This window comes from Caloenas nicobarica, chromosome 5 (assembly GCF_036013445.1).
Source record: "Caloenas nicobarica isolate bCalNic1 chromosome 5, bCalNic1.hap1, whole genome shotgun sequence".
NCBI classification, from domain to species: domain Eukaryota; kingdom Metazoa; phylum Chordata; class Aves; order Columbiformes; family Columbidae; genus Caloenas; species Caloenas nicobarica.
The window spans coordinates 54,228,175-54,253,664 of record NC_088249.1 but is presented as its reverse complement, the minus strand read 5'-3'; the positions used below and the strand labels follow the sequence as shown (position 1 = coordinate 54,253,664).

Below are 25,490 nucleotides of genomic sequence, written 5' to 3'. Positions count from 1 at the left end.
AAGGAAGATGCCCCTACCTGTAAAGAGGGTTTAATTCATGTCACTGTAGAAGGCACATGGTACACTGTCCTCTCACATGGAGAACTAAAATTCTAAAAAGCCGTCCTCAAATAAAAAAGTGACAGGAAATGGAAACCATCACACAGAGCCTGCACAAAAGCTGCCACAAAGCCACTGTTTCTTACAGCTTGTTGAAGTAAACATCAAAATGGTTCTTTATCTTAAATACCTGCTGTTCCATCCTGTTAAGAAGAACATTTGCTAAGAGCTAGTTACTAATATGAATGCATTTCTGATGAAAGTCAGATGACTGTTGAGGACAGTGAGCATCTGGAACAGTTTTGAACTCAAAAGCAGGAGGAAAAGACCACATGTGAAGGCAGAGCTTGAGTATTATATGAATCAGTTAACAAGTGATCTGCAAATAGCATGGAATCGGACTTGAACAGGAAAGACTCTTAAATCCTGCATTCTTTAAAAAACCCTGGAATTTATAAAAACAAATTTCATTCAGCAACTGTCAAATATTACTTTCTACAGACAAGCTTCAAAAGCACCGATTCAATATAGTCTAGCTATTCCAGTCAACAGTTACATTACAATCAACCAAACATCACTGGAAAACCAACAAACACATCACCAGAAAGCATGACAAACTGAAGAAGCAAACTGCTATAGAGCCCAAGTTTACATGTCTCTCCAAATACTAGGAAATAGCTGAGCTCAGATATCACTGCTCAACAGTGAGTGGAAAAGAAAAAATTAGGTTAGACCCAAGATCTTCACACATGTAATGTTAAAAATGCAATCCCTTAAAAAGAGAGGTAAAGAGGTTTTTTGAGTTTAGGTTTTTTTTGGTCTTTCTCCACAGGTTTTCTATTAAACATTTGCCAAAATACTGACAACTAGCCCAGAAAAACAGGAAATCCTTCAAATGAGGGCCCAAAAATTTCACTTCAATGGAAATTTAGACAGCCCTTTAAGTAAAATCTAGTAAATCTTTCTTTTTCTGAGAAAAAAACTCCCCCAGTTTGGGGAGGGAAGAATTAAGGAGCGATTTGGAAAATATCCTTGACTGATAAGTTGTTTTTCATAGCATGTTCCATGTCTATTAAAAACACCTAGAAAGATAACATATAAGATTCAAAACAGCTGCAATCCAAAGTCTCCAAGCCAAACAAATCTTTTACTCCCTGCCTCTACCCAGTTTCTACAATTACGATTGTTCCTGCCATTATCATCCTTTCCAGGGGTGACTTTGACTCTAAGACTTCTTCAGCCTTTGTACTCTATCAAAAAAAAAAAAAAAAAAAAGAAAAACAAAACCCAGAAGTATTCATATTCACTTTCTAGTGAGGTGACCAGTATTTTAACACAGTGTCTTGTTTTATGATGGAATTACCACGGAAAGAACTAAAAAAGACAGGAAAAGTTAAATAATCTACCGTCATTTACTGGACTTGGAAAAGGGCAGGATGCATTTGTGGGGGCATAATTAACCAGATGAGATTGCTGATTTACATACCTGTGATGTTTGGCCCTGTAACTTTGCAAGTTGAGTTGTTCGCATGTTTAAGGACTGGCTCCTTGTAACTGTTGCTCCAGAAGATTTCCCATTAAGTTTTCTTTCCAGATGACAAGTTACTAACAACTTTTCTTCTAACAGCACAGCATCCCACGGATCTTCCGCAGTCATACTTGAAGCCCTCTCTGCATCAATCTCTGCCTTATTTAAAGTCTCCACACTATCCACTTTGGGTTTACTTAGGGGATCCAAATCTAACCAATCAAATTTACTAACATCTCTGCAGCTTTCTGAGGCTGGTAGGTTAGAAACTGCAGACTTTACAGCAGTCATTTCCAAGTCTGTGCTTGACTTCCCATTTTTCAGAAATTCTGAGGTGCTTGCAATTTTGTCAAATACTTTTGCCATTTCCGGAGTAAGTACTGGAGGATATATGGGTAGGCTTCCTTGTGGATGGAAAGGTGTAGTAGCTGCCAATGGGTATGAAATGTATTGCGCCTGCCTTGGAAGACCAAGATAAATAGGTTCTCTAGAGTGATAGGAGGACATAGTTGGATGGAATCCATTCTGAAACACACCAGTCTGTTTTGTGTAAGAAGCTGAGGGGTAAATAGGAGGTAAAGTGCATGTCACAGGTGCTGGTGTTCCAGGCGTCCACTGTCTTCTCTGACCTGTAGGCCCAAGATAAAATTGCGAAGACACAGATGGGCTCAAAATAGGATTTACTGGTAACGTAGATACTTTACTAGATTCAAAACTGTCATCCAGCAGCAGTTTTTCTAGTTCAGCATGAGTAAGCTTCTCTATGTCAATGGTACTTAGTTTATCTTCCATGCTCTTGGCGTCAGACTCTGGAAACACCATTAGATCATGGTCCTGCTTATTGTGAGCCTGTGTTTTTTGTCTGGTGCTGCTAAAAGAATGGAAAGTTTGTTTATTCCCAGCAACACCTCTTTCCTTCTGCATCTTAGCTAATGCTTCAGCTTCCATCTGCAACGCCTCCTCTTTGTCCACATCTTTTGACCTTGCAGCCGCCAAAGAAGGTGATGAGTGCTGTTTAAATCCATTGCTACTGGATATCTGGGCCATACTGCAAGAACAGATGTCCATTTAAAGAAGTAACACTTCCCTTCTACTGGTTGTCTATCCTTGGCTTTGGAACAGATTTAGCAGCTCTGAAAAGGAAATGAAACATTAGAAACACATAAAAGAAACATTACATAAAGAACTACTAAGTCATACATCACACCTGACAAAGTTGAACATGTCCTGCAGAAGCCCAGGACATAAAATATTAAAGAGAACATTTTTTGGGGAGGTAGAGGGGGGGGGGGGGGCGAGGGAGGGTAAAATTTAAGAAGAGAATCCACCCACTTATTTGTCTTACTAGTACCTACCACTAGGTAGAGTAAGTACCTGGTTTCTTTTTGCACCACTAAACCTGAGACACAGAAAAGCTACATTCAGGTACCTAACCATTTTCAGATTCGAGCAATTCCGCACACTTAGCCAGGTTCAATCTCAGAAGTAGAAATAATTCTAAAGACTATACAAATATCTAGCATAGATAAAGCACATTAATGAGAGGACTTCCAGTTTACTTCAATATATTACGAAAACAATAGAGGTATCAAACTGCTGTACCATGATTATGATGGTCATAATGATGCTGACGGACCTCCCTTTCGGAAATATCATGGTACTTTACCCTCTTAACAAGAGAAATAGTGCTTATGAAATGCTGTTTCTTGGACAAGCAAAATAAGCTATTTAAGTACAGCTGCTCATTAAGTAATCCCTTTAATAGCCCCTTAAAGGAAGTGTCATTCACTACTAGGTAAGGGAAGAAACTCTGAAAGGTCACTTTTGCTTAAGGCCACCACCAAGAAAAGGACATCTTGCATTTCTCCAATTCCAATCTTACGCTCAGCACTATTATACATATATGTCACAATATCTCTGTCTCTTTATTAAAATAATCTTACAAGAGATTACCCCAAGAACTATGTAATTTTTCAATATTATTTCTACTTTATTCTAGAGCTTTTACACACAGGATAGAGTTGAGTCCAGGAGATAAGATGTCTTCTAGCAACAGCTCGTATGCATATCAAGTAGCAAGATAAAAATCATGAATAATGAGTTTCTGCTAGGAGTGCTACATAAACAGCAATCTTCATTAAAACACAGTTTCACTGAACTAGATGAGAATTTTACACTACAGGTTTAAGTCATGCAACAATCTACAAACTAAAAGAGTACTCTGCAGCAAATAATCTAGATAACTCGAAAGTCTGTCTTTATGTTCCTTTGCAATTCACACCCATTAGGTGGTGTTTCCCCCCCACCTTGAACCAGACCAGATATATGTGCCTTTAAACTGACTGTACTTCTGTGGACTTGCCACAAACAGCAAGATTCTTAATAGATTTCTAACAGATTCTTTACATTCTTTAAGACTCTGACCAACCTTTTGTTACACACACTTCACTTCAGTGGCTCATATTGTGAAGGACAGACGTCTTTGTAAGAGGCTGGACACATTTCAGCTAAGTTTAAAAACATAAAACCAGGTGAAAACCTCCACAAAGCAAGATTAAACCAGAACTGATGTTACAGGTGCCAAGACAAGATTTAAATGAAAGGAGGCATTTTCAGAAAGAGTGAAACAGTGACAGACTAACAAAGTTATAAAACCCTGAAAACCACACAACTAAAGTCCTAGGGAATAAAGTCTTAAGGAGAAGCTTTGGAGGTTACTAGTATGTATCCATTCCATGAGATGATATTCAACAGATGAAGTCTACAGAAAAAAGCAGACACCAGATCCTTTTCCATACAATATATTCAGCTGCAGTTTGACCTTCATTGAAGCCACAACTAGAATCATAGAATGTTCTGAGTTGGCCATTAGAAGTAAGACCTGCCATATGAACTATTTGCACATCTGAGAGTTGAACCTGAGTGTGGATTTAAAAAACAAAACAAAAACCAACAACAAAACAAACAAAAAACCAAAACAAACACACACCAAAACCCAAACCACTCAAAACCCGCACAACCAAAAATCTCCAAACTTTTTTGCTGTGTTCCTTTACAGACAGTGCAGGTCTCTGGTCCCATTTACAGCAGAGCTGTGGGCCTTCAGTGCCATTCGGTCACTTACTACCCTCCTGTTAGCAGGACAGTCATTCTAAGCCTTCTCCTAAAGATGCACTGAATATTTTGTAGATGGTCTAAGCCTACTAGTCACAACTAATATCCTAATGAGAACTCTAATATACTTTACACCAATTGCTCGGACTGCCCAGATACCCAAGCAGTCTTTAATCTATTAACTTACAGCTGGTTAAAATTGCTATGTCAAATTTTCAGATGCAAGAACACCTTGGCTTATGAAGTCTTCAAGGTAGCTATATATAACAACAACTCTGGCTCCTTAAAGAAGCAGGAAGCCTTATTTTTCTGCTGACATTGACAGCTTTGATCTCCGTACCCGCCAAGCAGTCTCCTACTCACAAGAAGTCTCTGTTCCACAAAGTCACAACTTCAGATAAACCCGCATTCCTTCACGCTCAAAAAAAAAAAGGTGCACAGCTACTACAGCACATTTGTTTTTAACATCTAGAGAATCCCAATTGCTCAATAATTGCATATTTTACAATTTCACATTACAGTGCTACATTTCTGTCAGTGTATGATTGCACACTTGCACTAACAAATCCATTGGCTTCTAGTACTCAAGACAGAAGAATATTATTATTAGTGTTTATCTGAAAAGTTTAGTTTTACTTTTATTTTTGCAAGACATTCTCATCAGCATACGTACACTTAATGCAATCACTGTATACAAGTCCTGTCCTTGGGAAACTTCCAAAACCAAATCGGTGTATGAATTTCTGTCAAAACTTCATAAGCAGACTGCAGTTTTCAAACAGTTTGGAGTTAAAAACTGATTTAAAAAATCTGATAAAATTGCAATAGTTTTAGCCAAACTTCACCCTGCATGCAAGTTTTAAGCAGTAAATTCACATGACAAAACATCAGAAGAAAAGCTCCATAGGTATAAGCATGATTAAAATAAAGGTAGGCCTTCTTTTAAATGCTAACTACACTGTGTCAGTAATTTCACATAAGAAGTTCAGCTTCACTTTAAACTTCTGATTTTGTAGCCATATACTTTCAAGGGCACAGAGCGAGCAGAATTTATACTTCTCCAACATCTACAAAGAGAAGGGGAAATTCCATTTGGAACTCCTCTCAAACACTCAGAAGGATATGTTTAGAGTCCCGGAAATTGGAAAAACAGATACCTGAGCCGCTACTAACCACACCATAGGAATCCATGAGAAGTCTGCAACAACTGGAAGTCATTGGAAGACCCAGAAATAATCCTTAAAGAGTCAGGACTGTTCGCATCTCAACTGCTGACCACTATTTTAAGTAACAGTAATAATCAGTTTTCAACTGTCAATCTGTTCACCTTCAAGAACACAACTCTTTCCAAACACTTAAACAACAGGTTAAATTCTCTCATTTTCTTTAAAAAAGGAAAATTGAAGCAGCTGAAGAGATTATAACAGAAATATGAAAGTGATAAGACAATTTCCTACACCACCTATTTCTCCCCTAAATTTGAAATTAAATGGCCACATTCGTACTTTGTATAAAGTCACCATACTTACACTGCCCTAGCAGCATCAATATTGCCTAAAAATCTCAACCACACGATTTATCTACAGCCTTGACAAAAGGTAATCTGTCTCTTGTGGTGTGACTTAGTTAACTTTGAGCAATATTTTCTTTACGTATTCAGTCACATAAGATGAGACATGGGTCTGCACACCTTCTCTGGCTCCAAACTAGCAGGGTGGCCCTAAGAGCAAAACTTCCTCGATGGCAATTTTGAATGAATGTGTTTAGAGTCTAAAGTTAACTTGCTCAGTCAAGTACCTGTGTATTGCTATGTAATTTTGAGTATTGCTCACTCTTCGTTATTTCAAAGCAGTAAAATGCTTTTTAAAAAAATGCAGCAACAAAACTTTATTAATATAAAGAACCTGGAAACTGCAAGATGTCTGACCATCTCCTTCAGATCAAAGGCTCTACAGCGAATGGGGAAAATGAACTAATCTAGCAAATATTAATACATAAAATTGAATCATGAAGGTTTTTTTTTTGAAAGAGGAATTTATAGGTGCTTGATAAGAAACTTCAGGAGAATCAATACAAGACATGACATCTCTACCAGGACAAAGACTCCCAAAATCTAAATTAGTTACCTATCTTAATGAGCAAGGGATGACTTTATTAGAGATAAATCCCGTTACCTTAAGCAGAGGTAATTGTACCATCTGCTCACGTATATGTTAACACTGTTCTCTACTTAAGATGAGCTGCACGACAATTTTCTTTCCAAAAAACCCAAGGCTTTTAATATTCTATTTAAAATTTGTTCTAGTGCTAAACAAGGACAGAACATATTACTTGGTAATTCATTCTTAAGAAATACTTAATAGTTATCACTAATCAGAGTACATAAATTCCCTAGAGTCAAAACACTAAATACAGAAGCAATGATAACAAGTTAGGCCATTTCCTGCATTCCTCATAAAGTAATGCCCTGACATACAGCAGCCAGAGCTTCCTCAGAACAAGTGTAATTTTCACAATAACAGTGGTTATTTTGCCACTAATTAAAAAAAATATATATACATATGAGGAATTTGCCTAACATTGAACCATAGCTAACTTAAGAATTAACAAATCTTGACTGCATATCAGAGACAGTAGCGGTTTTCTGGGATAACAAGGAAAACTTAGCACAATAAGACAGCAGTAATATAGTATGGAGAGTACTAATTATCTGGAAAGGAATTCATAGCAAGACGTTTGCCACAGCAGGAAAACTCATTAGCAAGAAAAAACACATTAGAACTTTGATGTTCAAAAGCATTCTCTGCCAGATACATCCAGATTGCTAGAAATTGAGAAACAACTGAACAGATACTTCTGGAAGTCAGGTTATGAGTAAGTCCAATATTTTCTAAAATACTGTTAAGTTTAAATTAGAAGGTTTTTTTCAATAATGTGTACATAAGTAGTCTGGAAAGGCTAGTGTTTCAGGCATTTAGTTTTATCATGCTGTCTTTCCACTAAGAACTTAGTAGCTTCCTTAACCTAGTCATTTTAGCAAAATTAGAAAACGTCCCCTTGCAGATGAGATTAATACAGGTAATCAAAAGATTGAATCCATTTTGTTTCAGGTCATATCTACAGAATCTTCCAAGACAACTTCACTATCTTAAACACAGGTACAATTTTAATTGGGCACAAACTGAACCAGTACTCATTTCTGTTTTGCTCAAATCATTCAGCTTGTAAATACCTAAGCAGCTGTACTTTGAAAATTCATTTACATCTAAAAAGTACCATTTCATCATAAAACCTCTGATCCTGAGAGCTTGGGAAGAATAGGGTGTTTATAGTGCTAGAACGGGAAGTCCCCAGGAAGGCTTTAAGGCCTTTCAATATTGGCAACAAATCCCTTGAAAAACCCAGCCTTGGCTCTTTCGATGTTTATAAAACCACTTCTGAACTCTTCTACTTAAATCCATTTTCATCCTTGACACTGTGCAGAAGACTTACTAGATATGTCATACTTAGTAACTAGATATGGCATACTTTGTAACTGTAGAAACTTGATATTTTGATCAGTGTTGCAAGAGAGACAAAAGGTGCAAGCATCCCTGATGATGTTCCACCCAAATCTCAGTGTAGGCAGCTATAGGCACCTACAGGTTGTGTGTTCTCCATTACCACAAAATCCTCTTCCCCTTCTTGAACCAGTGGTTTGCACCATTAGCCACTGCAAGCCATTCCACCAGTGGATGTGGCAACACGCAGGTTTGGCACAGTATGTTTGCAAGCTTCTTCAGCATATTTGTGCTGTTACACTCCTCCCATCAAATTTTAAACACAATCACCATTTCATTTAAGTCTGTTGAAGATACAGGGGTCTTAAAGATAATTCCGTAAAAAACAAGCAACCTGACACCACCAAGAACACTGGGTGCCACAGCTAGAAGCAGTAATGTGAGCTCGTATTATTGGACACCACAGATGCATTACCAGGATAATCTTTATAAATGCTTGAATTATGGCAAGAAGTCCTTAAAGCCAATCAGTTGAAGACACAAATCAACAGGAAACTTGACACAGTTTTCATCAGCTGTAGAACTACTCACCAACTTTTCATCTCTGTATTCCTCCCTATTTTGTCCTCAGCTCTCTAACAGCACACCTGCAATTCTGTCCCTGCCCAGTACTTTCTGGATGCACATACCAGAAAAAGAATTAATGAAACTGATGGCATCCCAGGCTGTTTCATTCTGAAACACTCGGCCAAGGTTTTGTTCTGGTTTTTTCCATGCCTTACAGCCAAGCCTATTAGCATCATTGTTTAACAAAGGCTAAGAATTTCAGTTCTGTTGCAACGTTTCTCCTTACAGAATAATGCTTTCATATCTACTCCTCCTGTTTCAGAAGTTTACTTTTATAAACTATTTACTGGTTCTTCTGCTTTTCAGCCACCTCTAAATTTGTGCTTTTCTCCATGTCACCCTTACGATTCACACTCACTTCCACCAATCCCTCTATTCAAAGGGTACTTGAAAACACTCAGGTAATATGAAATATTCCGCACAGAATCACTATTGGCTACTATTTTAGGTGGGGTTTTTTGGTGGTGGTGGTGGTGGTTTTTTCAAAAATTTTTTTTATAAGTAATGCCATTGCTCCAAATATTTTGATTCCCCAGCTGAATAATTTGCGCAGTGTATATATATATATATATGCAGTATATATATGTATATATGCAGTACATATATCTGCAAAATAATTTTACTCTGAAATACCACTTTCACAGAACAATTAAGACTGGAAGGGGCTTCAGGGGGTCTCTAGTTCCACCACCTGCTCAAAGCAGGGTCAGCTATGAGAAGGTGACATGGGTGCTCAGGGCTTTATCCAGGCAGCAACATTGCAAAGTTTTAGTTATTCATACAGTGCAGGCCTGATCACAGTAGAGTGTCACAAATTACCTGGAGCACCTATTTATACCAGAACTTCTATCAATCCAAACAGCAGTGGTACAAAGCAAAAGGCAGACATTTTAAACCACATGGCAAATTCAATAAAAAATACAGAAAGTATCTACAGGGTGGGGAGGAGAGAGAAAAGAGGACAGGAACATTTGTGCTATCTGCTTTAATTACCCAAATAGAGATGCTCGAACACCTTCCACAGTTTTATAACATTCTACAGCATAGATGACCACTGTAAAAACCCAGATTTTCTTAAGTTACACACCTGAAGCAAGCCCTGCAAACATTCTCCTAATGTCACAAAGCATTCAAAAGACAGCATAACACAGGAAGTTCATGATGCAGCATCCAGTGACAATTAACACAGGGAGATGAAAACCACCCTCCCGCACAAAGATCTTATTCTATTCCCTGTGCAGCATCACACAGTCTACACCTTCAACAAAACATAATCAAAACTACTAGTAGAGCAAGGAGACAAAACCACGCCACCACAGCTCTGTCCCAGATTTAACTCCATATCACTGTATTAGCATCAACCTACTAGGCTAACCAAATGCAATTCTGCTGCAGTAGCCAAATTATTTCTACCACTTGGTTCAGCAGACAAGTTTCCCCTCAGGCAGGAAACTTGCACAGTTTCAATCACAACCAGCAGATGCTTCTCAGACACAAACCTAGTATTTATGAAAGTAGTAAGGAGAATTGTTGATTATTAACAGAACAAATGCAGTGTTCACATATACCTGTTTGCTTCATACATTAGAAAATACTAAATGCTTATTAGATATATTGATTCAATTATTACTTTTTTTTTTAACACTACACTGGTAGAAAACTGAACAGCATGGCTACACTCAGACCAAAGGTTCATCTCATCCTTAACTTGTCTCTATGAGTGGTTGCAGAAATGCAAATGGAAAAAGGTTAAACCAAGGCAATCATGCAATGACACTTCCTCAAAATACTCCTCTAGTCTTCACTAATTTGCCACTCTAGGACTTCCTGAATCCTGAGGTAACTCCTCTAATATTAAGACCTCTGATGGATTTTTCCCTCCAGGAATTTGTCCAGCTGCATGCTGAACTCATGGAAACTTTCAGCACTCACCTTGTAACTCAGGACTCTCACCAGTCTCTGCCTTTCTGCTGTGACTACTGTGCAAGTAGAAGACCATATCAGTTACTGATGATCTGTTCTCAGTGCACCTCCTATAACTATTAATATCAACTACAATACTGAAACCTACGAGCTTTCAACTCTATATGGACCAAATTATTTCATCTAGGTCATCATGCGATGAACAACCTCGAGATCTGAACTAGTGACATTCTGTTAACATAAAAACTGTGAGGTCCTCATACACCACATACTGTAAGGTTTCAATTAGGGTTGTTTTTTTATAAGTGATGTTTCATTTATAACTTTGATGCCACACACCTGAAAATTACAATTTTAATGAAATAAGCAGACATACCTTCTCTCTCTACTTCAGTTTCCTCAATGAAAGCACGCTGAAGTGACCACCACTTGGAACAAACCAAACTGACTCAAGGTAAATAATTTCAGGTTGCATTTCTACTAAGGTATAGATCAAAGTAATATTCCTCAAAACTTTTTTTTTTTTAATGTGAGCTTTGAGGAAAACATTTTATTCTAAATGTATTATAGATTAAGTGAGATTTATCATTAGTGGCACACTTTGAAACATTTCCTCCTTCCCTCGCTTGTCCAGTCTGGAAACAGCTTCTGCATTCTTCTGCAAAAACTGACATCACAGCAACCTTCTCATGTACAAAGGGCCTGGATGAATACTGTATTAGATGACTGATGTCATGCTGATAAAAACTGAACTCTGGTTCTGGTAAGTAATTACACATCCACATCTTCTACTTAAAATAGAACAATGTTTACAGTTTGCATTTCCACAAAGCAAACAACTTACATTTGTGCTATACTCTCTACTTTTTAAGTGTGTTGTACTATTCTAAAAATGAATACTACAGTAATTTCTGCACTAACTGTAGACACTGAAAGGCAATACTTCTATAATAAAAAATGGGAGATCATTATCTGAATGTCATTACAGCTAACCTTAAAACACATGCTATACTTCATGAATTCTAGTCACGTTAGCATTATGCTTACACTGTCCTACCTACCAATGTTACTTTATTACAATTTTTAAAGCTTCCATTAAGATAGCCTAAAGATTGTTCAGGAGTTTAAAGACAAACAACATGCAATCCTGCTCTAACCTAGCATTCCTTTTTCTTGATAGCTCCAGACTGGTCTGGTTTTAGTCCCACAACAGCCTAACACAACAAAAAAACCCTAAAACATCACCTCGGCATGTTTGGCTTTCTAAGCAATGTTTTAATTCAATTTTCTTCAGCTAGCTAGCAGATACAATAGCAGCGCTAGATAAGAAATATCAGCAGTTTCAAGTTAACTTGGTTTGAGAAGTTAGAAGCAGAGGAACACAAATTCAGAAAACTTTTTTTACTTGACATTTTGAAATGCATAATTTTCCATTTAGGGCATTCATTTTTCTTTGTTGGTATATAGAGAGCTACTCAATAAAGATAAAAATAACAAAATCATCAATTTATCTTTATATACACTGATTATCTATACTGATGAACCTTTATGTTCGAGTTCTTAATGATTACAATAACACTCCAAAAGGAAAAAGGAACGTCAAGTTTTTAAATCAGGATTACTATTATATTCTTATTAAGTAGGACAAATCTATTTTTTAAAATCAATCTGAATTTTAAATCTTTCTTGAGACCTTCTATGTATTTTTATAAACAAGCATATTTATGTGAAAGACTGTTCAAATACAGTGCAACATTTAAGCAGATGGAACTCTAAAGAGAATATTATTTTTTTCCTCAACAAAAGGCCATTTAACCTCAAGTATTTGTTACTTTATACAACTTTCTTTTATTGTCCATTTATTCTTTAGTTTAACTTCGACTTGCTTTCAGTTAAAAAAAATTAACTTAGTGTGCATTGTAGCCCCATTCCCGCCACCAAATGATCCAAATTTGAGCAACTTATTGTCCTCCCCGACACAAAGTTTTTTGCAGGCCCACTCCCACTATTGGCAGAATGAGGGACACAACTGCCTTCAAAACTAACAAATCCAACTAACAAAAAGTTTCATATGTCAGATTTCATTCCCTGCACCCCATTTCTACTTCCCCTTTGGATTCTTCATAAATCATCCACCACCACTACTCTTGAACACAGTTTATACTCTAAGTAGGTGTTGCACAACATCTTTTACCAACATCACACTTTTTTTTTTTCTTGATTTTTCAGTTCCCTTCGGAAAAAGATTTGCACTAAACATGCAAGACTGTTATTTAAAACCTCTGCGTCTCTCCCCTACCCCAGATCAGCTTAACTGCACAATGCTCTAGGACCACATTTTCAATAAGTAATACAACGATGAGGAAGAACATCAGAATGTTTCTTTTCTTCCAAGCTCTTTATTTTGGAGTGCATCTTACTACCGTACTCCCTTTCTGCAAGAGCAGTGTAGCTGTTAGTGAGAGGTCATTAGTGCTAACAAAGACGCAGGTATACCTTTTTTAACTGCATTGATGCAGAATAATAAACTCGGTCAAGCTGTGAGCAGTAAGCCAGTTACGGGCTTCCATGTGTAACTACGAGTAACCGAAAACCTCCCGGAGGAAACAGCAGAGCTGTGTGAGGATCGGCTTTGTCAACAGCCAACTTCTGTGGAACCACAGCAACGCTGCAACCCGAGGTTAGTTAACCCACTCAAAAAGCCAACGAGAAGGTGAATAAAAAGGGAATGTAAACCCAGCGGGTCTCTCTGGCGGCTGCTGAGGTTCCCCCTACACAGGGCGAGCGCTGGGGCCCCCTAAAGCCTCCCCAAGTGGCTCCTGCTCACGACCCGCCGCCCCGAGACTTCACCCTCAGGTTCACAAAGCGGCTCCAGAACCGCGGGTGCTGTGAAGGACAAGCGGCTCCTCGGGACGCCTCGGAACGGTGGCCCCGTGTGCAAACGGCCCCGCTCCAGAGCGGCAGACACCGCAGATGGCTGACCCGGTCCCCGGCGCAGGCAGCGCCTCCGCCTCGCACCAGCCCGGACACAGACGAGGCGGCGGGGACGGGACGAGCCGAGCGGGCGGCGCTGCCCCCGGCCCCGCTGCCCGAGCCCCGGGCCCCGCCGCTCGCAGGTGCCGCCCCGGCAGCGCAGAGAACACCGGCCGGCCCGGCGCCGAGGCCGAGCCGGCAGCGCCCGGAGGCCGAGGGCTGCGGAGCGGCGCCGCGACCCCTGAGGGAGGAGAGGGCGAAGCGGCAGAAGAGGCGGGGGGGCGGCAAAAGGACACCGGCAGGGAGGGACGGGAGAAAGAGAGCAGAGCCCCAACCTCGCCCCGACACCCCGCGGCGGGCTCCCGGCACCCACCTCGCAGCGCCGCCGGCCCGCGGCAACGGCCATTTCCCTTCGAGCCTCCTGCTCCCGCCGCGGGAACGCGCGCCAGGCTGGGCAGCCCCTCTCCTCCCCTCCCCTCCCCTCCCGCCGCTGCCGCCGTGCGCTCACTTCCGGCCCCGCCCCGCAGCGCTGGAGCGGGCGAGGGGGCGGGGCGCAGCCCTGAGGAGATGGGCGGGCGGGGCGGGGCGGGGCGGGGCGCAGGCCGCCCCACTCGGAGCCTGCCCGGGGAGCCCGCCCGGCCGCCGCCTCAGCTGTGCCCCTTGCCCCCGCCCAGGCGGCGCGGCGCGCTGCAGGGCCCGGCGGGCAGCGAGGGTCCAGCCCCGCTGGGGAAACGGGCCGCTAACGGCCGGCGGGGGCCCGGCTGGAAGCGTCGCCGCTGTGGCCACGGCAGCGGGGGCTGGGCGGCTCTGAGGTGACTCTCCGTCATTTCCTCCCCTTATCGCCCGATCTTCCTAAGAATGCTCGGCATGACTGGAAACTTGCACAACGCACCAAAAAACGTCCGGCCGGGCGGCTGGGGCCGAGCCGCGGGTACAAGGCGCTTCCTCCGCCGTGGCCGCGGGGGCAGGGCCCGGTCCGGCCCGGCCGGGCGCGACGCGCAGCGGGGAACAGGCCGCGGAGCGACGCTGCTGGAACCCGGGTGCTCCGCAGCACGTGGGGTTTAGCTGTGGAAAGAAACACTTTTCGTCACTTGCCAGTTGACGACTCCAGTTGTTCGGAACGACATGTTCCGCTAAACGGAATTTTGCTTAATTTAACTTCAGAAGCATTTTCGCCGGCCCCCACAGATCCCTGTTGTCAACCCCAGCCTTCCTGGCGTACCAACGCATCTCAAAAACAATATTTTGGTTTGACCTTCACAATAGCTTCAAAAGAATATAATACTTTGAGTATGCTCAAAAGTATTGCGTGTGGGATTTTATACAAAGTTTAGACAATGGGCCTTTCATAAGATCAAATTAAAAGTTATAACAGGCATTTAAAAATAACAATACAGTTTTTAATGTAGATGCAAAAGAATTCCAGGAATAGAATTTTATATTCCGTCCATTCAGGGGATACTAGTTAAAATAATCAAAGGTTTCAGTTCATGCCTATCGGGTTGTCAGTTATTAAGAGGATAAATGGATCCTTTCAAATGCTGTTCCAGGATTTACAACTGATAGCCCAATTCTGCTCCACTTTTGAACACAGAATGGAGCACCAGTAGAAGACATATACTTTGCTCCCAAGTTCCAGGTTTCTTTCCAGACTGTCTGTCCATGTACACCAGCTTTTCTGATTGCATTTTCGATTTTTGTCCTGGCAGTCGTGTCTCCTGGCCACCTCTTCTGTTGGGCTCCTGTAATGGTCCTGGCCAGGAGACCACTGTAGGTGGAGGAGCTGGTGACCCACACGACATCAGGGCAGCCTGTGCCTTCAGTCCTGGGCTGTGCTGTCTCTCGGCTGCAGGGCAGATGTTACAGCTTGTTGGAACAGCAGTCTGCAGGCAGCTCCCACTTGGTACCAGTGATAACACCACCTGCGCGGCCTTGCCTTTATCTAAAAGTGCAGCAAGACGTTCCCATGTGAACACCCATTCTGTTTGGCAGTAGAAATGACGGGTAGAATTGTTTTATTTTAGAAAATCCTATAATGACTGAAACAGGAAACCCTTTTGTATGGATGGAGCCTGCAGAGTGCGCTGCACCTGTTTGATGCTGCACAACTGAGGGCTCCCAGCAGCTGTAGGGGTGTAGGATTATCTACGCTACCCTCTCTTTCTTTCCAGTGCTGGCTCTAATAAAAAACAATTTAAATGATACTTGCAGAGGCAGAGTGCTTTTCTAACTGGGATCCTAATAGACCAGCACCTCCTGGTGCAAACCAATTCCCACGGTGTTTGTGCCGCTTTCCCTCTCACATGGGTCACATTAAACTGCTCTGGGTTGTACCTCCAAGTCACTGGCCACAGTGGTTAGCTCTGGGACAATCATTTTTCCGTGTTTCACTAACCAAAGGAGCATTAACCTGCTTAGCCTAAATGAAAGGCAGCTACCATATCCAACAATTTCAACAAGATCATGACTGTTTGATTGACTAACCCCCATCATGTTAGGTAATACATGACAGTAAGTCCAGGTCAAATATGAATCATAAAAGCCAAGCTAGGAAAGATGATTTGGTTCATTCTACAGATTAGGGCATAATTTTAGACTATTATCAAGTCTGTCTATCAGTCTAACTGTAACAACCTGCTGTGACTTCCCTTAGAAATTATTTCCTTCTTGTCAGGAAATTTTCCTGCTATTTTGTATGTGTTTTAATAACTTAAGCCCATCCTTTTTGACGTATCTCATTTTTGTAAAATATTCTAGGTTACAAAAGATTGCATAAACCCCAAATTCTACTTCATGTTCAATAGGTACTGATTTGTTTTTATCACACTAAATTACAAACTTGAATATGCTATTCCTTCCCTGGCTTTCACCCCTTACGCTGAAGAGCAACTCCAACACTGGTACTTTTGCCTCTGATTTCATAGTTTCTCAGCTGCATTCATATTAAATATATACCAACGATCAGGTGAGCTCTAGCAGCAGTACCAGCCAGTTTTAGAAATGGCATTTGTATATCAGGTGCCATGTAGCATTCTCCATAGCTTGGCAGCCAAAATAGTTCTGCTTCAGGAGAGAGAACTGCTTGGCAGCGGAAGCCCAGCTTCTAGGTAAAACGACAGTATCCCCTAGACAGTTGAGTCAATGAAAGGAACAATGACATAGCCTGCAGACTTGCTTATGGGTGGATAATTAAAAGTTACACATTCCCACATGATAACATTACGTCAGTTTTAAAGTATTTCTCATACAGGAAGTAGTTAATATGTCTATGTAAATACAATGCGCAAGGTGTGTGTCTCAGCAGTCTCACCACCTGGCTACTATACATGTTGTCTGTGATACATTGACCAAGCGCCACGGTTGCCCTGGGAGTTTTCAAGAGACACTTGGTAAAGCTGTCTTGGAGGGGAAAAAAAAAAAAAAGTGTGCAGATAGACAAGGAGTAAAAATCCATACAACTTTATTAAGTAACATTTTAATTGAAATTTAAAATTGCATACTACAGCCAGAATAAATATGAGAGAATTTGGTCAAATGTTTGGAGAAAGTAAGTGCTATGCTCACTACCCTGATACTCAAACTTCACAAAAGAATTCCAGCACAACATATGCAAAAATTGAATTGACTTGTGTAACTAACTATACTGACACTAGTATTAACTGGAAATATGACAAACCACAGCTGGCAAATGGCTTTTAAAACAATACTTAGGATACAAGGAAGCCTGATGTCTACCCAGATCAAAAGGATGGCTACATGTAACAAGGCATAACAAATGTGTTTTGGTTAAGATAACACATAGAAAGTTTTTTTAAAAAATTACTTTAAAACCAAAATTCCTTCGTTTTCTTTTCAGCCTAAAATGCATTTATGTAAGCTCTCCAAATTTAATAGCTGAATGCCTTATTTTAACTACTGGAATTGCTACTTGCCTTTAACTAATTGGAAGGAACAAACTTGATTTTTATTGTTAGAGTGTTATTTTTGTGAATGAGAAATTGTTAGTAGTAGCACAGGGACCATTAAAGGACAAATGTGTTTCCTCTGGAAATAGGAAGATGGAGCATTTTCTACCAAGGACAAAAATGTCTTTTCATGACATGTACCAGAACATGGTACCTCCTTTGTGCAGCGCGTCTGTTCCACGGAAATCCCCAAACATTGTTCATCGGGGCAGAGATTACAACACACAGGTCGCCCTGTCCCGCAGACCCGCTCTCCTTGGCACACCCCACGCGTGGGTGTCTCGCTGCCTCGTGGAGCGGTCTGGGGGAACAGCACCGCGGGGCTCACAGCTCAGCTGGGTGGGCAACGCTGCATTTTGGCCAGGTGTGGGTACCCATCCCAGAGCAGCGGCCTCAACACTGCAGTCCCAGCACAAGTCAGACAAAGCCCATGCAGTTGTCATAACTGCCAAGCTGTGCTCAGCACTGTAGCTACTTGTGTGTGGCCTTCAAAAACGTTATGGCCCGTGACTTATATTTATGTAGCAGGTTAGAAGCTCATATTTGAAAGAAAAAGGCTTAATTTGAATTATAAAGTGCATTAGCTCAGACTATCCAGAAAAGGAAAATTATGCATCTACATGTATGACTCAAATATTAGGCTGCTCTTCAGGATAGCCACAAGATTCAGTGATGTTTGAATTAAAGTTTAAATTTATCTCGAGTTTTATTTTCTTAAAGATGTACATATAAAGAAATCATGTTAAATATTGAGAAACTATTAGCTTAAACAGAGTAACTACTGCAAAAATCTACCAGTCCTCAGCTAAGCAAGACAGGCAGTTCTAGTGTCCTCCAAGTGACTACTATGTATTTAAAGGCAACAAGTCTTAAGCCTTAATTCTGGAACATCTGGTAATTTGTATCAACATTTCAGCTATGTTTTTTTAGTCTCTAAATTGTATTTTTCTCTCTGAAAACCAGCAGAGGGAGACAGGCTCTTTTTTACTCCTAAAGAAAGCAAAAGATTGTATTACTTCCTCAAAAATATATCTTTTGAAAATTCAGTAAAATTTCCAAGAGTAGTCTCATAATGCCTTTTCTTGGTAATTTTGAACTTTATTACTAATACTCACTTGTTCTCAGTGTTTATTCAAGCTTAAATGGCTATTGCTTACATCTGCAGATGTTTATTCAACAGTATGTTGCTATGAATATTTCATTGTGGATTTCTTTCTGGGAGAAAGGGGGATATCAACATTAGTAGTGAATGAAAGAGGAAAATAGGCCATGGTTATGTTTTTATTGTTTCAGTGTTATGCAACAGCTTGCATGTGTTTTCAGCATGTCTAAGGTCTGCATATGGCTCTCAAAATCTATACAGTAATTTCAGCTGACTACATATACAAGTTACATATTTAAGGCTCAAGTGTAAGGAGAAAATTCTGCTCCGCAATCAAAAAATACTTACAATACTTTCAAGTGCAAGTAAAATCTTGAGTTGATTTCTTAGGACCCAGGTCCTGTTTCAGTAAATGGGAATTGAGGCACTAGGAGCCAAAATACTATTACAAATCTTGGCATGGAAATTTAGGTATGTCCCACACAATTTAGGCAACATTCTCTTCAAAATGGCATGACAGGGCACACGTTTCAAATTCATAAAAGATTTTTCATATTTACCCCATTTTAAAAAATAAATTATGTCCAGAAGAACTACTGGACCAGGGAACTGAAGAACAAAGCAATTTAATACATTTCACTACTTGCTTTACTGTAAATATTCTGTGATAATTTTTCACTTGATATATTTTTTCATACAACTTCCTTTTATACACGGTTTATATAATCAGATAAGAAGTTATAAGAAATGTTTTTTGGATAGGACGTGTTCTATGTAGATACGCACAATTTCTATCATTTGAAGGCCTTAAATAAAATTAAGCATCTGAACATTCCTAAAACGGAGTGGAAGTAGAAGAGTTAGAAAACGCACACAGAAACTGTGCCAGTGCTGCAATATACTCAGGAGGTACCATGGGATAGTTGTTAGTTTATAATATGCTTTGGTAAGGGCTATTAATGTAAGAATGATGCCAGAAAAACCTGAGGGAGAAACTGCGGGCAACAGGATGCGTACCTGGAAATAGCAATCATTGCTTGGCTAAAGCTAATTGAGGTAATTGGGAAGACTTCTGGTATTTAAAATCCCAATCACAGCAAGTCATGCTTAATCAGACACCCAAAGGCAGAGGGTGATAAAACTTCATATTGACTACTCACTTGAATTATCCTGCATCAAAGAATTAAAACAAACAAAATAAAACCAGCACTGCCAGTAGGAATCCTAGAGTAAGAGACATGCACAGCGATCTCTTTGGCAGGCTGCTGAGAAACAGCCTACAGGGTCTTCTCTGGCTGCCCAGATTCCTGCAGTTCCATGGAAGATCTGAGCCCTCACCACAAAATCTGATATTTTCTTTCTGGTATGAGCTAATTGCATGAAGCTTCTTGTAGTAACCCTATGTTAATCAGTAACACAACTTCACAGTTCTTCTTCAAGCATTGCAAGTCAATGGAAATATTCTACTCTTAAAAAAAAAAAAAAAAAGAACAATTCCTTATGTCATGCATTTATTTGTAGTCACATAGTGTACATTGCTAAGAATAAGTTATCCTATCAAGTACATTCAGTGAGGTAGTTTTCATATGTCTATCCAAGTCTAATTCTGTCATGGCTCTGGCCTTTAATCTTTGTATTTTGGTGTACAGTTTTTTGTAGTTTTCATAGGGGAAGTTAAGCACACAATGTGTTTCCTGAAGGACATTTGTAAAACTTGGTTTTGGGTTAAGGGTCACTGGTTAAATTTCAACAGATTTTATCTAATGAATGTTCTGGAAGCAGCAGAATTAATTCAAAATGCCTGAAATCCTTGCCAACATGCTTTAAGTGGTAAATAAGCATCTTCTACTTCGGAATGACAGTTATGTAAGAGTAGAGTACTGGCACATTATTCAAAGGGATTTATTGCTTGCCTTTGCTGTTTACATTCACAAGTAGAAAGACACCCATGCTTGAGGGACAAAACCAGATACTGTTTTAATTAAAATGATCTCCAAGTTTTATGGAAAACTTTTCAGATAGGATTACAGTACTTGGCCCTCAGCAGAAAGAAGCCAACAGCATTAACATGTCACAACTCACTTAAACAACTTGACATGGAGCTTGTGTGCATTGGAGGAAAAAAATAGTGTGTGTTCATGTGTGCAGTGCTCACTGGGAAACTTCAAGCTGATCAGCATACTGCACGGCTCTGGACTCGTTACCAACCCTGTCTTTGTGGATACTACTCACCATCAGAATAATTCTACCCAATGTATCAGGCACTCCGTCAGGATCAGGCTCATGCACCCAAGTGTGGGTGTGCAGAACAGGTAAGGAACGTCACTTCTCATCTTCCAGGTGTCAGAGAAATGACCTGTCAGCAAAACTTCTCGGGATCCACAGTCATCCTTCTGCAATGAGGCAGAGACACATCAGGCCATGGAGAAATATCCTAATTAAGAGCAGTGCTCCAGCAGCATTGAAGCACTTGCAAACCCAGTATTAAAGTTAAGAAAAATTACTTATTTTCCAAATATAAATGTAATATTAAGTTTTAAATAGCAATGGCCCTTTGCTTGAGAAATATACTGAAGAGTAGCTGAAAGATAAGGAAGAGGGTATGGATAAGGGTATAGCACTTCAATACAGTGTCATTGGCTAATCTTGCCTATTACACCATACCTAATTTGGCACAGTGCAGCAGGTATTTAAGTTTATGCACGTGTGTGGTGAAAGTATAGAGCAGTTTAGTGACTCTTTGAAACTTCTTCATGGAAAAATCTTTAGCTATCTCATTTTAACTAAATTCCAAACGTTTCAGAAAAAAATTATCAAATTGCCTATATGTCACCTGCAAACATTACTTCCATTACATTACTGTGTGGTCTTTTGGAAGAGTAGAAATTCATCACCCAAGTCAGGATCACATCACAGTAGCATTAAGCATGATCTTGGTTTTCTATTTAAATCAACGGAAGTTTTGCTCTGGGTTCACTGAAAGCATAGCCTTAAAAGAACAAAATTATCTCTGCTTCATCGCACTAAAACTAATAGATGAATCCACCTGCAATGTTTTGGCACCCCCCAAAGGTACCTGGCTGAATCCTCAACCTGTGAGACACCATGTATTAAAATACTAAACTAATGAAAAGCTATGTCCTCCAGCTATTTGTTCATACTCTGTTAGCAAGGTCATCCTGTCCTTAGCCTCACATTATTAAAAACAAGTTCAACTCTAACCTGGTCATTAGATTAGGAAGTAAAATGCCCATTTCCTATCTAATATTAAAAACTGCTGAAAATCCATAATGTTTGAGTCAGAAAAGCCAAATTTTTTCTAAACCCAAGTAGTCTTTATGAGATTTAAAATCTGAATTAAAGATGAACACGTTAGTCTTATAAAATGGCCCTACCACGCAATGAGTATTTTAAATGTAGTTCCTGGCCACTGCATTTCCCTAAAGCAGCAGAAAATACCCAGTACTGATCATCTCTGATCTTTCTCTTTGGTTGGGGGAGACTTTAATAACTTGTTCTAAAGACAGACAGAAGTGGACTTTTTTCAACCCTGAACATGTAAGAAACATTCCCAAGCTCTCAGAGAATTCCCTGGATTATATGCATACAGCTTTCACTGAAGAGGGAAGATATGGTTTTGACACAGATATTTTTTTTTTCTAAAATTAGTGCTATTATTGCTATCACAAATCCTACAAATTAAAATTTCTGTTCTCAATTATACCACTTCTACGTGCTTATTTTTTTCTCTCATCACAGTTTCATGAGCTTTGCTGTCACCCCATAGCTTTCTAAGGAAAAGGACAGACAGCCTGACAGCTGTAGTGAGCTTACACTGAAAGCATTTAAAGAATCCTTCTTTAATCTGATTTTAGTGGAAATTAAGCTTTACTCATTTCGTATTTGCACCAAAATTAACAGGGTCAATCTCACAGATAACTAAAACATTCCCCAAAAGTTTAGAATCTCTTCTGGGCAGTCTCAAAAGCTATTATTGTGTTGCATTCAGACAAAGAAAGAATGAAGAAATGAACCAGAGCAAAAAGCTGAAAATATCTATTTCCATGACAGTATGTATCATAATGTAATTTGTTAAGATTCCATCTGACCCCTCAATAAAAGGGATTTGCAGCAAACCCTGGTGTATATTTAGTCTCTGAAAATGAGGCCACATGGTGGCACGTGGTTCAGACTAGAACTCGTCTGAAGAGCCAGCTTCCCACAGGCTCTTCCATAACTATTAGATTGTTTCCAGAAAGTTTAGTTTAACCCTAAATTACTTTAAAAGTATTCACAATTTTTAAATATCCTTTCGGATGTCACGCAAAGTTATTGCACCACCTAGCATTTTAGTGACCTAGCTCACGTTATTTAGGGTCAAAACAGACCTTTACAACACTGAAGACCCTGCAACTCATTAGAAACTATTAGTTCATCGGTAAAGAACAGATGTTGTATTATGGTCTCAACTAAGTGCACAGGTGGAAATTAGAGAGTACTAATATAGCATGATTAGCACCTTTGCAAATAAAGGACTTCAAAGATAAATACACTGCATGCCTAATGGCAAAAGGCAGACAGATATGATGACAGAGGTAGAGCTTCTATTGAAAGCGGTTTTGTTGTTGGTGGTGGGGTTTTTTTAAACACATGTTTAAACTGTATGTCCCTCTGATTATTAATCACTGGGAATGAATGCTTTGGGCTGTTGTCGTAAATACGGATAAGTCTGATGCTGATATTTTTACTGGGTTTGAAAAATCCTTAAATTATTAAATAACATGACTGCAGTCTAATCCTAACCCTCAGCAGTACAAAAGTCAGAGTATTTTGATGCGAGACATCAATGCTTGCCCAAAACTTGAGTCCTGGGAGAGACCTTACGTCTGCAGTCATTAATGTGAAGGGAGTTTTGCCTTAGGACCAGATGATAAAGCCTTAAGACTGCGTTTGAGTATCTAAAAAAAAATTGTGCAGTCACTTTAGTTGGTAAAGTTCCTTAAAACCTGAAAAAACACTATTAATTTAAAAATCATATGGGAAGCAATATTTGTTTCCATCTCTGCAGGTACCACAATTCTGTTACACCTGTGTGATTTGTTGGGTAGGCTGGGAAGGATGAGTCTTCACGAGGGGCTGCAGGGGCTCCACATGTCCCTTTCCAAAAGAAGTTTTGGGCAGAGGCTCAGACCTGCCAGAGAAGGATGGGTGAAAAGGATTTGTTGCAGACAGGCCTTGTAGTCCCCTGGTATTGAGGCAACTGAACCTGCACCATTTCTTAGATGAAGAAAGCATTTGATAACACTTTTACAACAGCTGCAGTTTGTTCAGGCAAACCAGTTTGTCTTGGCTTCGGTTCACCAGCCTGCAAAGTGGCCGTTATCTCAGTGTGGTTTTGTGAAACAAGGAACAACTGCAGCTGCTTTCAGATAGACTGATGAGAGCTTTTACCTTGTGCATTACATTTTTATTGGTGGAGGGTATAGAACATGGAAGAACGTGGGAGTGAGGCCAGAAGTGACAGCATAGGCAAATAAGCTCCAGAAGAAGAATCATTGTTGTCCTGATCTATTTTATAGGTCACTCTCTCTCTCAGACATTTCTCTCCACTACCTTTGCCAGCTGTAAACACCTGCAGCAATTGTAGCAAGTACCACAAAGAAAGGCAGCATTACCTACCTTTATTCCAATAGCAACACCAGAAGAGTAGGCAGCACATAGCTAACCAATTCCAGGAAGCTCTTAGGTGTTGGTTCATAGGGCAGGTTTTTTTACTTCTAAGCTGTATCAACAGATTTGGAAACAAAACTTCTGATTTTTATTTCCAGTGTGGTAGCTGCTCCACAACATGGAATCACTTCTTTGCTTCACAATCTCTGAAAACCTTGGCTTAATAGTTACCTATTTCACAGAATAAGTATGAACACTGCCATAAAATATTTCACATGAAAACTGCCTGTAGGAAAAAACAGTGCCTAAGTAATTATAGTGTGATGGCCATTTAGTTGCACAATTGATTTGATATTGGTCTTCCAAAATTATTTCAAAGGTATTACTTTTATATTTATATCACTATTAAATTCCTGCTCCTGCAAAAATGTATTCTTAAAAGTGTTAGTTGCAGGCGTATATAACAATCCCGACTTTCTTTCTACACAAGGTTTTCTGTACCCTTTGCTTCAAAAACTGTTCTTTGCCTGCTTTTCCCCTGTGACATGAGCCATTCAGGTGAACCATGTAACTTTTCATCCAAATTAGATACATTCAGTAAAATTAGGAGTAGAGACACCAAAGCAAATGTCTACATAAAGTCCATCTTCTGAAATAAAGCTCAAGCTATACAACAAATCATTATACTGATCTGTGAGTTTTCCTACTCCAGGATATGTAATTTCTTTTGAAAGAGCTTGCATTATTATTTATTTCCATTCCTCTGCAGTAGGTATTATAGAAGTCTGTATTTCCATTTTCTAGACACACAGGTTGGCAGAGGCAAACAAATTAGAAACAGCACTCTCTTAAATATTCTCACCAAGCCTGATTTTTACGAATACTTTTGGAGGTGAGGAAAAATATCTGCCATGCAGTATTAAACATATACAAATTGACAAAGAGTAAAGATCAATGGTTGCTAAAGTACAAAAGGAGGCAGAAGCAGAATGAAACAACTTCTAAGCTACTTGTATGTTTAACTAGGGTTTATGTAGGTCAATACAAAA

General features: G+C 39.9%; 1 protein-coding gene across 3 annotated transcripts in view; it reads right to left on the bottom strand.

Moving 5' to 3' along the window:
- Nucleotides 1–14,166, bottom strand: part of PIK3C2A (phosphatidylinositol-4-phosphate 3-kinase catalytic subunit type 2 alpha) — a 52,429-nt gene extending 38,263 nt beyond the window's left edge. For all 3 annotated transcript variants that reach the window (XM_065635571.1, XM_065635572.1, XM_065635573.1), the window contains exons 1-2: nt 14,078–14,166; nt 1,526–2,700 (exon numbers count right to left, since the gene is read on the bottom strand). In XM_065635571.1, coding sequence (XP_065491643.1) covers nt 1,526–2,635 — 1,110 coding nt within the window. In that variant the 5' untranslated portion in view covers nt 2,636–2,700; nt 14,078–14,166. The remainder of the gene's footprint in view (nt 1–1,525; nt 2,701–14,077) is intronic.
- Nucleotides 14,167–25,490: the final 11,324 nt, after the last annotated feature.